General features: G+C 46.6%; 1 protein-coding gene and 2 non-coding genes across 3 annotated transcripts; all 3 read right to left on the bottom strand.

Annotated features, from left to right (window-relative positions):
• Positions 1-134: 134 nt before the first annotated feature.
• DKC1 (dyskerin pseudouridine synthase 1) lies at positions 135-11,870 on the bottom strand. The gene is made up of 17 exons (XM_069748563.1): positions 11,743-11,870; positions 11,620-11,669; positions 10,312-10,398; positions 9,135-9,226; positions 8,473-8,657; positions 8,312-8,376; positions 7,860-7,986; positions 6,985-7,115; positions 6,641-6,784; positions 6,426-6,546; positions 4,464-4,582; positions 4,101-4,204; positions 3,969-4,017; positions 3,660-3,722; positions 2,826-2,927; positions 1,116-1,211; positions 135-424 (listed from the first exon to the last, which is right to left on the bottom strand). Exons 1-17 carry the CDS (start codon positions 11,756-11,758, stop codon positions 371-373), a joined length of 1,605 nt encoding a protein of 534 aa, XP_069604664.1. The 5' UTR covers positions 11,759-11,870; the 3' UTR covers positions 135-370.
• On the bottom strand, positions 4,313-4,385 carry LOC138668315 (small nucleolar RNA SNORD83). Its single transcript, XR_011319141.1, has one exon. It is a non-coding gene; the product is annotated as a small nucleolar RNA SNORD83 (small nucleolar RNA).
• LOC138668316 (small nucleolar RNA SNORD83) lies at positions 7,197-7,271 on the bottom strand. Its single transcript, XR_011319142.1, has one exon. It is a non-coding gene; the product is annotated as a small nucleolar RNA SNORD83 (small nucleolar RNA).
• Positions 11,871-13,134: the final 1,264 nt, after the last annotated feature.

Raw genomic sequence — 13,134 nt, forward strand, 5'->3', positions numbered from 1 at the left:
CGGGAAGAATATCCACATCTGCATGTTCTTCACTTACACTATCCCAACATGGCCAATCAGCACGTCTTTCCTTCTCAGTGTCTACAGAGAACACTCATGTCAGGAACAGCACAAAACAAACTGATCGCACAAGGCACATTGTAAAAATGAATGTTTATTAGGGGAAGAAAAAAAAATTGAAAGTTGAGCCAAATCATTATTTTCAACATCCATAATTCACCACTTATCAAGTCATGTACAAAAGGGATCTCAAAAATGTACACAAAATAAAAATCTATACAATCCTTAAAACAGGACAAAGTAGTATCTCAGTAGCAGAGAACAGAGCGCCCGAGCGCATTCCACCACTGACAAGAAAGCATGGACATCTTTATTCAGAAGCTTCTTTGTGTTTCTTTTTCTTCTTTTTCATGCTTTTAGTCAACTGAAAAAGATAAAAATTGGATTAAAATCTTATGAACCCAGCTTAAGTCCAGTATATTAAGTAACCTTAATTCTACAACTGAATTGGTTAAGTTATTGTTCAAAATAATAATTAAAAAAAAGCTAAATCTGACTTGCCATCATGGCCAAGATATTTAGAGTCAATTTTTGTTGTAAATGTGAAGCCCATCGAAAGCAGATCTAAAATGGACATTGAAACGTCTAAAGAATGAGTATTCATACATTCATGCCAGACTGCCAAAACACAATGCCGATATTATGGTCTTTGAATTATCAAATACCCCCTATACACTTTAGACATGCCAGCAGAAAAATATTCCAACTCCCAAACAAAGAAGCGCTCAGTTGGCAGAGAGCTTCTGTCTTAGGCTAAGCAATAGTTTGTAGGTGCAAGAACAAGGCCATCAGTTTTTGGCAAAAAAATAGCAAGATGTGAAACCTATTTTTCCCAAAAAGTTTAAACCATGGTAGCCTCATCGTATTAGTACATATGGGCAGCACATTGGCTCAGTGGTATCATTACTATATCATCCAGGCTCCTACGTATGAGAGTAAACAATGCCCTACCAATGAGTGAAAGCAAGCAATGCACGACAAATGTAAACCATGTCTGACCAATTCAACCTCCCCCGGCTTTTACATTTGCAATTGTTTTTTTTCTATGAACTTACTTCCGTCACATTCTCCTCTTCCTCTTGATGTTTCTTTTTCTTCTTTTTCTTTTGTTTTAAGGCACTTTCACCGTCACTACCACTCTCCGGTTTACTCTGTGGAGAACATAGGCATCCTTACACTTTATCTTGGTCCTTAATTACTGCTTCGTCTACTTGTATTACCGTATATAGTCGAGTATAAGCCGACCCTCTAATTTTGCCACAAAAAACTGGGAGAACTTAATGCCTCGAGTATAAGCCTAGGGTGGAAAATGCAGCAGCTACCGGTAAATGTCAAAAGTAAAAATAGATACCAATAAAAGTAAAATTAATTGAGACATCAGTAGGTTAAGTGTTTTTGAATATCCACATTGAATCAGGAGCCCCACATATAATGCTCCATACAGTTCATTATGGGCCCCATAAGATGCTCCATATTAAAATACGCCCCATATAATCCTGCATAAAGGTTAATAATGGCCCCATAAGATGCTCCATAGACTCATTTGCCCCATATAGTGCTGCGCAAACGTTATACTCGAGTATTATTATTATTATTTATTATTATAGCGCCATTTATTCCATGGCGCTTTACATGTGAGGAGGGGTATACATAATAAAACAAGTACAATAATCTTGAAAAATACAAGTCACAACTGGTACAGGAGGAGAGAGGACCCTGCCCGCGAGGGCTCACAATCTACAAGGGATGGGTGAGGATACAGTAGGTGAGGGTAGAGCTGGCCGTGCAGCGGTTTGGTCAATCGGTGGTTACACGGTTACACGGAGTATACACAGTATATTGGTTATTAATTAGATGTATTGTTTACAGTCAGTACAGCAAATAAAACTCAAGTTAGGCATGTATCTTATGACCTGTATAAACCTAAGGGAAGGTGCACGTGAGCTTATTGCTGCCGTAAAAACAGTTTCAAATTCTCATAAAAAGCAGCCACGTGTGAACATAGCTTCTGTCTTGGGCTGTCACAAGGAATGTCAGTTGGTCACCAATGCAGTCCTTGTGAAACCACAAAACGTTTTGAAAAGAAAATAAGGAAATTTGATCAAATTATTTAGTAGAAAAAGTTATGTCTGAAAAATGACTATTCTGAAGAAAAATATTCATACGAGTTGAAGAAAACAGCGTGGAGAGTCGCATGGACTTGTCGTTGTTTATTTAAGACTGACAGAATGGAATAGGTAAGGCGTGGTTTACTTTCCCACATTGGTCGGGCATGGGTTGGTCAGGTTTTGTTTGCTTTAGCATATCACCAATTTAATTACACCGTACTAATTAATACAAACATCCAGGCTCATGAGAGGATACAGAGATATTGTGGCTCAGACTTGTGAAAACAATCACAAAAATAAAAGAATGGGTTTCACATCCGGCCGTACCTAAACATTGGAAAAACTGATGGAAACTTTGTCGCCTTTCTGCACTTTGAATTTAAAAAAAAAAAAAAAAAAAAAAAAAGAACACAGCACAAGAAAAGTCAGCAAAACCTGTGCTTTGTCTGCAGCTTTTTTTTTTTTTTTGGCTGCAGGGAAAATAAAAAAAAAAGCAATGTGTGAACACATAGCATAACAGAAAAAGAAAAGGCTCAATCTAAAGCGGGACACTAGACCAAATCATTAACTCCCAGCAAATTATCTGTAAGGTCCCCCAACCCCAAACAGACTGTTTAACTGTGCAACGCAGGGGCCGTCCCACTGAATAGTACTCACCTGTGGAGAATCTTCGGTCACATTCTCCTCTTCATGTTTCTTTTTCTTCTTTTTCTTTGGTTTTAAAGCACTTTCACTGTCACTGCCACTCTCCGGTTTAATCTGTGGAGAACACAGGCATTCTTTACACATAGACGTGGTCCGCCATTTCATCTACTTGGATTATATCGGTTACCAACTATTTGTACATTGTTAGTAAAGAAAATAAAACTATACGGACCATAAGAGTCATGCCTAACCCTAAGGGAAGGTGCACGTGATCCTATTGCTGCCAAATCAGGTTTTCCTTGTCAGAATTCAACTGGATTCAGACACGCAGCAGGCAAAGTAACCAGCAGTTTGATTTCCAAAACGACAAATATTCAGTCAATGACTCAAGGGAATCTGTCAGCAGGGTTTCCTAGGTAATCTGACAGCACCATAATGTAGAGGCGGAGACCCCGACTCCAGTGATGTGTCACTAGGCTGTTTGCAGAGATCATCACAGCGGTGAACATTGCTACTTTGGGTCTTTTAATGGGCTGCAGTGGTAATGGAAATACAATGGCAGGCCAAGTATTGCCCTGAAAAGCACTGCAAGAAATTAACAGTGGGCTTAACTTTTTGTCATATGCTTCAGTTTTTGAACCAGGAAATCGTTAATAGCTGCAATATGTTCACTGATTGGGCCATACCGCTAGGTAGTTGCTTGACACTAATGTAAAACGTAAGTCCTCACTTTTTTTGTAGCTGGTGTAAAAAAATAAATAAAATAAAAATAAGAGGGATCTGAACTCAAGACAGAAACAGGAGATGAGGACCAAACTAAAAGATTTGGTCAAGGCTAGACATTACCTTCATTTTTTTTGTGGAAACGGGCGTTGCCGTGTCACTTTCTGACTCGCTCACATGCTTCCTCTAACACGAGGGGGAAAAAAAAATAAAAAACAAAAATATAAAAAATAAAGATTAAACCCAAAGTTTACCCCAATAAAACAAAACAACAGCAATGGAAGTGTCAGCCATATGCCTGAACAGGAGAGGCACATAATGCTTCTCTGATTAGCAATAGCCATTTTATCTTGCAGGATGACTCCCCTATAATACCACAGGTCGGCAAGAAGGGGATAACTTCCTGCATGTAAGAAGAATGCACAGACAAACCTTTGCTGGAGTCTCCACTTCTGCAGCGGCCACCTTCTTCTGTGCTGAACTGCAAGACACCCCCCCCCCCGATTAATAACACACTACATACATGGTGGGTGGGAGGCACGGCAATAAAGTGACTGCAGTTACCTGTAATCCACATATCCATGGCTCCAGCCTGCCGGCGTGTTCTCATTCGGCTTCCCGTGCTTGTCTAGCATCCCTTTCTGAATCAACATTTTTTTCTGACTTGCCTGGAAAGTTTAAAGAAAAGTTAACTTTAGTCCACAAAAATAGCCGCTGCCGTATTAGCCAATCAATTGGGGTGGCAGGTCTGGTCAATATGAAAGTACGACAATAGAAGCCATCAGTCATAGGGTGATAGATATAGTGTCATCATCACGAAGTTCACAAATCATGCATACATCATATGGCTCACTGACTTACGGTAGCCACCATCCAGGGCAGTCTTACCTTAGGCCCGAGGCCCCCCACCATCCAGGGAAGTCTTACCTTAGGCCCGAGGCCCCACTTGCGGGGGTAGGTGTCCCTCTCCATGATAACACGTTTAATCTTTGCCACAACGCCGTGGTCACATGTAGAGATGACAGCTGTAGTCATAAGGGCAGTGCCTGAAAAGGGAAGACACGACTTAATATACTGAGCCTGTAACCCCTCTATACACAGCAATCACAAGAAGCGATGTTACAGTGCCCCCTCCCTCCACAATGACGTCGGCACACGCTCACCAGATGCAACGATCTGATCTTGGTCTACTGCTGCTAGTGTACATGTCGTTTTCACCAAAATAGGAAGTGGTTAAAATTTTGAGGCTGACCAGTTTCAGTTTTCACAAAGTTTGTTGCTTCAGTTTTTAGTGACAATTTGCATGACAAAGTTGTTATTGAGACAGATTAACTTAAATTTTCCTGGTAAAGATGGAGTGCAATCACCAAAACAATTTAAAAAAAAAATTTCCATTACATTTCTGTGCCACAAAAATGACCTGCTTACACAGCGTCACTGATCTCGGTGGCTCAGTAGAGTTAATGAGGACAAGGCAGCTGATATCACTGCGTCTGCTGATTGAATTATAGGAGCAGACTGGTTGCTTTAAAAGGGCTAAAGCTTGAAATCATAGCCTTACCTCAAAAAAAGGTAACACATGAAGTCATCAGTGCTTTGGATCAAAAGGGCTTTACAAGCAAGGACATTGCCACTTGTAAGATTATCAGATACCAAGAACTTTAAGAGTGGGTCAGTTGTTGTGAAGGTGGCTTCAGGGTGACCAAGCCAGTGCCAGGACCGCATCCTAAAAAGAGCATTCAGCTACTGGATCAGTTCAGCACCAGCGCAAAGCTTGCTCAATAGCAGCAGGTGTCTGTGGAATGCCAGAAGAAAAATGGCACTCACCACCCCTTAAATTCTTATTTGGAAAGGTTAAAAAAACATGACAGCAGGCTCAGAAAGAAACTGGACGGCCATTTCTAGCTCCAATGTGCTTCAACAGGAGTCATTGCATCTGCACAGCGAGGTGAAGGCTGACGCGACTTGCCTCCTGAAGACAGTCGACAGTGACATTCTGCAGGAAGTCCAGGTACACTACAGAGGACTAGGGTCAAGTTATTTTCTCTGATGAAGCCCCTTCAGGACATCTGGAGGATTGTCCAGAGATGAAAAGGTGACAGCTACTCTGCACATCCCCCAAGCATCCAGACTGATGGAGACCATGTGACAAGATAGCAGTGATAATTAAGTGGCTGAACAAACAAATTAGTTCTGGGTTCATGGCCCAGCAACTCCTGATCTCGATCCAATTGAAAACGAGGTCAGTTCTGAAACAGCAAGTGGATAAACCTAAATTGTGATTATCCCCAAGCAAAAATATGTTGTCAGAGAACACTTGGCTCAGAAGCCGATATCCACCTGCCAGGAAGACAAAGGGCAGAAGTCTGGAAAAATAAGGGAGCACTCTGTAAATATTGAGGCTTTACAGAAAGTCAATAAAAAGTGTAAACTTATGAATTGCCGATTATCGCACTTCAGTAACCATAGAAACAGCCGATGAAAAGATCTTAACACTGAAAGATCAAACTTGTTGAAAGCCAAAAGTTTGTATCAGTGTCAAAACTTTTGGCCAGTGTAAGGGTATGTGCACACGTATTTTGGAGCTCTGCAGATTATTCCGCAGCGGATTTGTGAAATCCACAGGTAAAAGGCACTGCGTTTTTCCTGCGGATTTATTGCGGAATTAGTGCAGATTCCACTGCGGTTTTTTTATTGTGGAGCAGGTGTAAGCCGCAGCGGAATCCGCACAAAGTGTTGACATGCTGCGGAATATAAACCGCTGCGTTTCCGCGCATTTTTTCCCGCAGCATGGGCACTGCTGATTGCGTTTCCCATAGGTTTACATTGTACTGCGGACCCGCAGCAAAATCCGCAGCGTGTGCACTTCGCCTAAAACCCACATCTTACCAATGCAGATGGCTTCTCCTTTGGTTGTGACCACCACTATATCCTGGTTTATTTCAATGCCATCCTCGTACCTCAGAAGACCAGGGAGCATGATCTTTGCCCCATAACATATAGCGTTAACCTTTAATAAAAAAGGGGAAGAATAAAAAAATCATGTCTGAGCAATACAGATTGTAGAATAGCATTGCCAGGTAGAAAGTGAGAAGCCGACTTACTGCACTGTCCTTCATAACCAATCTTTTATGGGATACCAGCAGTTTTTCCAACGGGAAGACAACCCTACGCAGATAGCTTTCATCTTTATTGTTATCATATTGCCATTGAGCATCCATTACATCATGCATCGTGACCAGATGGTCCTAGAGGCAAAAGACAACAAATAAAAAACAATCCGATATACGCAAGATCTTACGTAATCAATTGTCAGCTCAAAAGGACAAGACACAATGTGCCCAGAGTCCTGTGAGCTTAATAATGTCCCAAAGCTAACTAACAGACCGCAGGGAGAAGCCTGTGGCTGAACTCAACGCATTTGGGGGCACAGTACTGAGTTACTTACCTTCTCTCCCATGACACCCGACCGAACCCTGCGAAGTTCCTGCATCTGACCACCAACCCCGAGAAGCAAACCAATGTGGACGCATAACGTTCGGATATATGTACCGGCTTCACAGCTCACCCAAAATATGCCTGTGGGATAACCGGGGACAAAGTTAAAACATTTCATTAAAAAAAAAAAAATTAATATATATGCGCATGCATTTCAGTAAGAGCCATCAGTTATTGGGTGATAGATACATGTCAGCATCACACAAGGTTCCTGAGAGTTCACATACATCATATGGCTCAATACTGTGCGCTGTCCTAGAAAGGAAGCTGCCCACTACTTTATCCATTGACCAATCATTGAGATAGGTTATCAATGTCTGACGGTCAGTGTCACAAAGTAAAGAAGAGCAGCATCCATACCAGGTGATAGATGTCCAAAAAACGATTTATTCTGCCATCAAAAGTTACTTTTGATGGCAGAATAAATCGTTTTTTGGACATCTATCACCTGGTATGGATGCTGCTCTTCTTTTCTCTGTGACTTTTGGTCCGATTGGATCCTTGGACTTTGGAGCGTGCATCCCCCAAGCTGAGTGCTGATGGTTGACTTTCTTGCATATGACAGTCAGTGCCAGACACCCAGCACCCCACCGATAAGTCAGAAACAGAGCAATTGAACAGTTCTGTCTGGCCACTGCTAAAATGTGAGGGTTCAATCAAAACCATGACCCTTCATTCCCATCAGAATGGAGGGGCAGTGCACCTGCTCGACCACTGGGGTTGTGATTGTTACACTTTGCTTTTTCGGGCAGCAAGATAGAGAATGACTAGAGCGACAGACAGGGGCGCAAGCTTCCCCAGTTGACGTGGGCACAGTTCACTCACCCAGCCGGCGTTCAGGGTCATATTCTACTAGTTTACTTTCATAGATTGTTCGGACACGCAGCTGCCTCTTTACAGCAGCTATTAATGGTGGTCTCTGAAACAGTGCACCCGTGAGGGTTTCAAGAGCCTGAGAAAAGAAAAAAAAAAAACAAACACCTTAATATATTCTGGAAATAGCAAAGCAACATAAATAAGAAAACAGGCCACGTTTATCAGACAGCAAAGCATCTTCTTGACCTTAATCTGTTATCTCCTGCTCTCAGCACCAGGCGCAGGTCACGCTGCAAAACGCAGGTCACCAGCCCCAACAGTGCCTCCAGCACACCAGACTCCAGTGAAGGAAAGCAAGTGCTTAGAGACAGACCAAGGATCAGAGAATGGATAAACTGTGTCATCACGTAAACTGGAGGGGCCATTACAGCCAGACAAACATGTGCTGGGGAGAACCTTACCCGGGACAGAACCTGCTCGTTCTCTATCGCATTATGGAGACGCACGATACCAACATATTCTTTCCCTACAAGAAACAAAGCACAGAACAAGTGTCAGCGTGTTACACACTAAAGCACACACAGTGTAATAAAGCACAGTGTAAGCAAGACGAGTGACCCACCTGCACTCTGCTGCGACTTCACGAGACGAGTGGCGCGGTCGATACAGACAATGAGGCAACCGGTGACTTTAGGATCCAATGTGCCGCTGTGACCAGTTTTCTCTACCCTTAAAATACGACGGATCCATGCGACCACTTCATGCGAGGACGGGTTGGCGGGTTTATCCAGATTAATAAAACCTGTTCTGATCAGAAATTAAACGGTTATTCCACAGTTAAGAGAAGCACTGTCGTAAGAGAAAAATAATATCCCCAGCACTTTATGTGGAGTCTTCCACAACGCAAGATGTGCACCATAGCCCGACCAACTACAGAGATAGGGGGTCTTACATAAGTCTGCGTGGTCTCGCAGTCAGGGGTGCTGTAATGAGACTAATAGACTCAACACTGCGAGTATGCAGCGGTCCATCGCCAGCTGGGGCTACCAGGTTCTTTAGAGCAATGAAATTGGGGATCTATTAGAAAGCTCAAGGAACCTCTTTTGCATTAACTTTTGTTTTTTGGTCATCAACAGGGGTGGGGGAATATAAAACAGAAGCACCACTGTTGTCCATGGGCTTTGCCCAGACCTGCGGCTCTCGCCTCCACGCACAATGATTCTGCTGCACAGGACACAGTCCATGGGCCAGAGTGGTGCTGAGTGTACATACCTGATCACTTACTTAATATATTCCGTGATGTCCCTCTTCAAGGGGTTGGAGCCGGACGGGATGGGAGTGTAGTGTGTTGTCCGCACATTCAGCTTATCGAAGTTCTGCCAAATGAATACAAGAAAACAAAAATAAAACCACAACAATTCTGGGCCTCTGACCTTTCCCGGCGCCTGTGCACTGCAGTACTTTCCTCTGCCCTCAACAGATAAGTATGCCTTCGCAAGAGGGCGACACAGGCGAGCGATGAAGCAACATCGCAAAAAAATGGGAGGCCCCGGACCTGCGACACCCATCGGACCCCCCCCCAGGTGAGTAATAAAACTTACTTTTCTTATTTTACAGGTCGGATGGGGGGGGCTTATCTACACCAATATAGAATGCTGTAGACAAAACCTGAAAGGCGGTGGCCACATCTTATATCTGCTAAAGCTGCCGACAGGCTCCCTCTAATGCAAAGTCATAGCAGCATCTTAAACTTTCACGCCGATCGAGATGAACCGTGGCTGTGAGGTCATGTCACCTGAGCTGGATGAAAGATCAAGCTGCTGCTAGAAGAAGAAGAAGCAAGACGCTTAGCAATACAGACTCCTCTACAGGAGTGATCAGGAGCCTGAACTCAGCTACTAGAATATATACCAATCACATAAGGTCAGATGTTACACTGGGTATATAATCAGGTATAAGGACTAGTGACGAGCCAATATACTCGTTACTCGAGATTTCTCGAGCATGCTCGGGGGTCCTCGACTTTTTTTTAGTGCTCGGCGATTTAGCTGCAGCTGAATATTTACATTAGTTAGACAGCTTGATTACATGTGGGGATTCCCTAGCAACCCCCACATCTACTTATGCTGGCTAACAAATGTAAATCATTCAGCTGTGGCGCTAAAAACAATCTCCGAGCACTAAAAAAAAAAAATACTCGAGCATGCTCGAGTAATATACAGTGCGGACATGGGATGCCATCTATAGGGAGTGCAATGATGGATCCTGTAAACATTTAGTCATCCACCATGTATCCTGTATAGACCGATGTCTGCAGTCCGTGCACTACATCCCAGTCATTACACTGTGTGCACAAACATTACATGCAAGAAAACCTGACGAATCAACGAAGCGCGCACTTGGTGATCCGCATGCCCAGCTGCTACATATAAGAGCTCCCCCGACAGCTGTAATCACCGACCTTTAGGAGCAGCGGCCACTGAGAGGTATCCAGTTGTGCAACTTTGGATTCCGGCTGTATCATAAAGTTTCCTTCATGCTGTATATCCTGTAACAGAGAGGAGACACTGCTCTATACAATGTATCTGGATCGGGGTCAGCCAATTACTCACATTATGGATACATCACTGCAGCTTCACAACAAAAAAGCGTTTTGAATCTTATAGAAGTTGTTCACTACTTTGACAATCCTGGTTATCCCTACTTACTCCCCTCTTGCCCGGTTTCATCGCTTCTCTTCTCTCACAGCGTTGACTGATCAGACTTTTCTGAACGTCGTGTTTTTTCTACCTTTATTTTTGAGGCTGTGCACACGTTGCGGATCAGGCTTAGGAATTTCTGCATCTCTTGGCAGAAAACACGTGCGGATTTGACGCGTTTTTACCCCTGTGGATTTCTATAATGGAATGGAAACAAAAACGCTGCAGATCCGCGAGAAAGTAGTGACATGCTACTTTTAATCCGTAGAATTTCCACACAGAATTCCCCACACTGTTAGCACAGCGTTCTTTTCTCATTGATTTACATTGTACTGTAAATCACTTGCGGATCTGCAGCGTTTCTGCACCTCAAAAAACGCTGCGGATCCGCAGGAAGTCTGCAACGTCTGCACACAGCCTAAGGGGGATGATCTATCCCTTCGGGGCCGGCGCCGTATACTCTCATACATACATCGCTGTAGAGGGAACATCATGGCCACACAGGGATCAAAAGAGCTCTGCAGTGACAAGTACAGGGGTCATCGGCAGACCCCCATAGTGGCCCAGGACATGTGACGGGGGCATGGAATGACGGATCAGCAGCAGACCCCAATAGTGGCCCACAACACGTGGCGGGAGCAAGAATGAGGGGTCATCGGCAGACCCCCATAGTGGCCCAGGACATGTGACGGGGGCATGGAATGACGGATCAGCAGCAGACCCCTATAGTGGCCCACAACACGTGGCGGGAGCAAGAATGAGGGGTCATCGGCAGACCCCCATAGTGACGGGAGCATGGAATGATGCCCCTATCGCTGCCAGCTCCAAGCACCTGACCCCGGATGGTGGTATCCGACCCCACAAGGTAGATAACTAGGAATAGAGGCGCCTCCGTCCGGCCCGGTGGGGCCGCCGTGCACCGCTGACACGTGGAGGGCTGAGGCCTACAGCACAGGCCGCGCTCCGGACCCGGCGGCGGAGACGGGATATCAGCACATAGAGGAAATAAAGCAAAACGGAGGGAGAAAAAAAAAAACACCCGCTCCCGGGCCTCCCCCGGCCACACTCACCGCGACCTCCCCCGGCGTCTGACTCTTGCGCTTCTTGGACTTTCTGGCCCCTGCAATGACACAACACTCATTATTAACCGCTGCGGCGACGGGGCGTTATACCCGGGGGTGTACCGCGCTTACCCGCCTCGTCCGCCATGTCTGCTCTCAGCCCCTTCTCCTCTCCACGCGGTGACTGAGGCCGAGGCGCAGGCGCGGCAGCGTGATATAGAGAAGGGAGGGGCGAGCCTGACTCCGCCTCCTCCGGCAGCGCCAGCTGCCCGGCCCCGCCTCCTCCGGCCGCGCCAGCTGCCCGGCCCCGCCTCCTCCGGCCGCGCCAGCTGCCCGGCCCCGCCTCCCCAGTGTGCATTGCTGCGTTTCTTGTCACCACGTGTGTATAGTGCGACTGCGCGCCTACATGTGCGAGCGGTATAGAAGGACAGGAGACGGCACCATTACCTACCCAGTGTGTGGGGGATGTACTCTGCAGTGGGCTGAGCACACAGGGGCTTATGTGGCCCCCGGACGTCAGGGCTGAGCACACAGCAGGGGCTTCTGTGCCCCCCCCGGACGACAGGGCTTATCACACAGCAGTGGCTTCTGTGGCCCCCAGACATAAGGGCTGAGCACACAGCAGGGGGTTCTGTGGCCCCCGGACGTCAGGGCTGAGCACACAGCAGGGGGTTCTGTGGCCCCCGGATGTCAGGGCTGAGCACACAGCAGGGGCTTCTGTGGCCCCCGGATGTAAGGGCTGAGCACACAGCAGGGGGTTCTGTGGCCCCCCGACGTCAGGGCTGAGCACACAGCAGGGGCTTATGTGACCCCCGGACGTCAGGGCTTATCACACAGCAGGGGCTTCTGTGGCCCCCAGACATAAGGGCTGAGCACACAGCAGGGGGTTCTGTGGCCACCCCAAGGTCAGGGCTGAGCACACAGCAGGGGGTTCTGTTGCCCCCAGACATAAGGGATGAGCACACAGCAGGGGGTTCTGTGGCCCCCGGACGTCAGGGCTGAGCACACAGCAGGGGCCTCTGTGGCCCCCCCGGATGTCAGGGCTGAGCACACAGCAGGGGCTTCTGTGGCCTCCAGGAGTCAGGGCTGAGCACACAGCAGGGGCTTATGTGACCCCCAGACGTCAGGGCTTATCACACAGCAGTGGCTTCTGTTGCCCCCAGACATAAGGGCTGAGCACACAGCAGGGGGTTCTGTGGCCCCCGGAGGTCAGGGCTGAGCACACAGCAGGGGCATCTGTGGCCCCCGGACGTCAGGGCTGAGCACACAGCAGGGGGTTCTGTGGCCCCCGGATGTCAGGGCTGAGCACACAGCAGGGGCTTCTGTGGCCCCCAGAAGTCAGGGCTGAGCACACAGCAGGGGGTTCTGTGGCCCCCGGATGTCAGGGCTGAGCACACAGCAGGGGGTTCTGTGGCCCCCCGACGTCAGGGCTGAGCACACAGCAGGGGCTTCTGTGGCCCCCAGAAGTCAGGGCTGAGCACACAGCAGGGGCTTATGTGACCCCCGGACGTCGGGGCTTATCAC

The sequence above is a fragment of the Ranitomeya imitator genome, chromosome 2 (assembly GCF_032444005.1).
Source record: "Ranitomeya imitator isolate aRanImi1 chromosome 2, aRanImi1.pri, whole genome shotgun sequence".
NCBI classification, from domain to species: domain Eukaryota; kingdom Metazoa; phylum Chordata; class Amphibia; order Anura; family Dendrobatidae; genus Ranitomeya; species Ranitomeya imitator.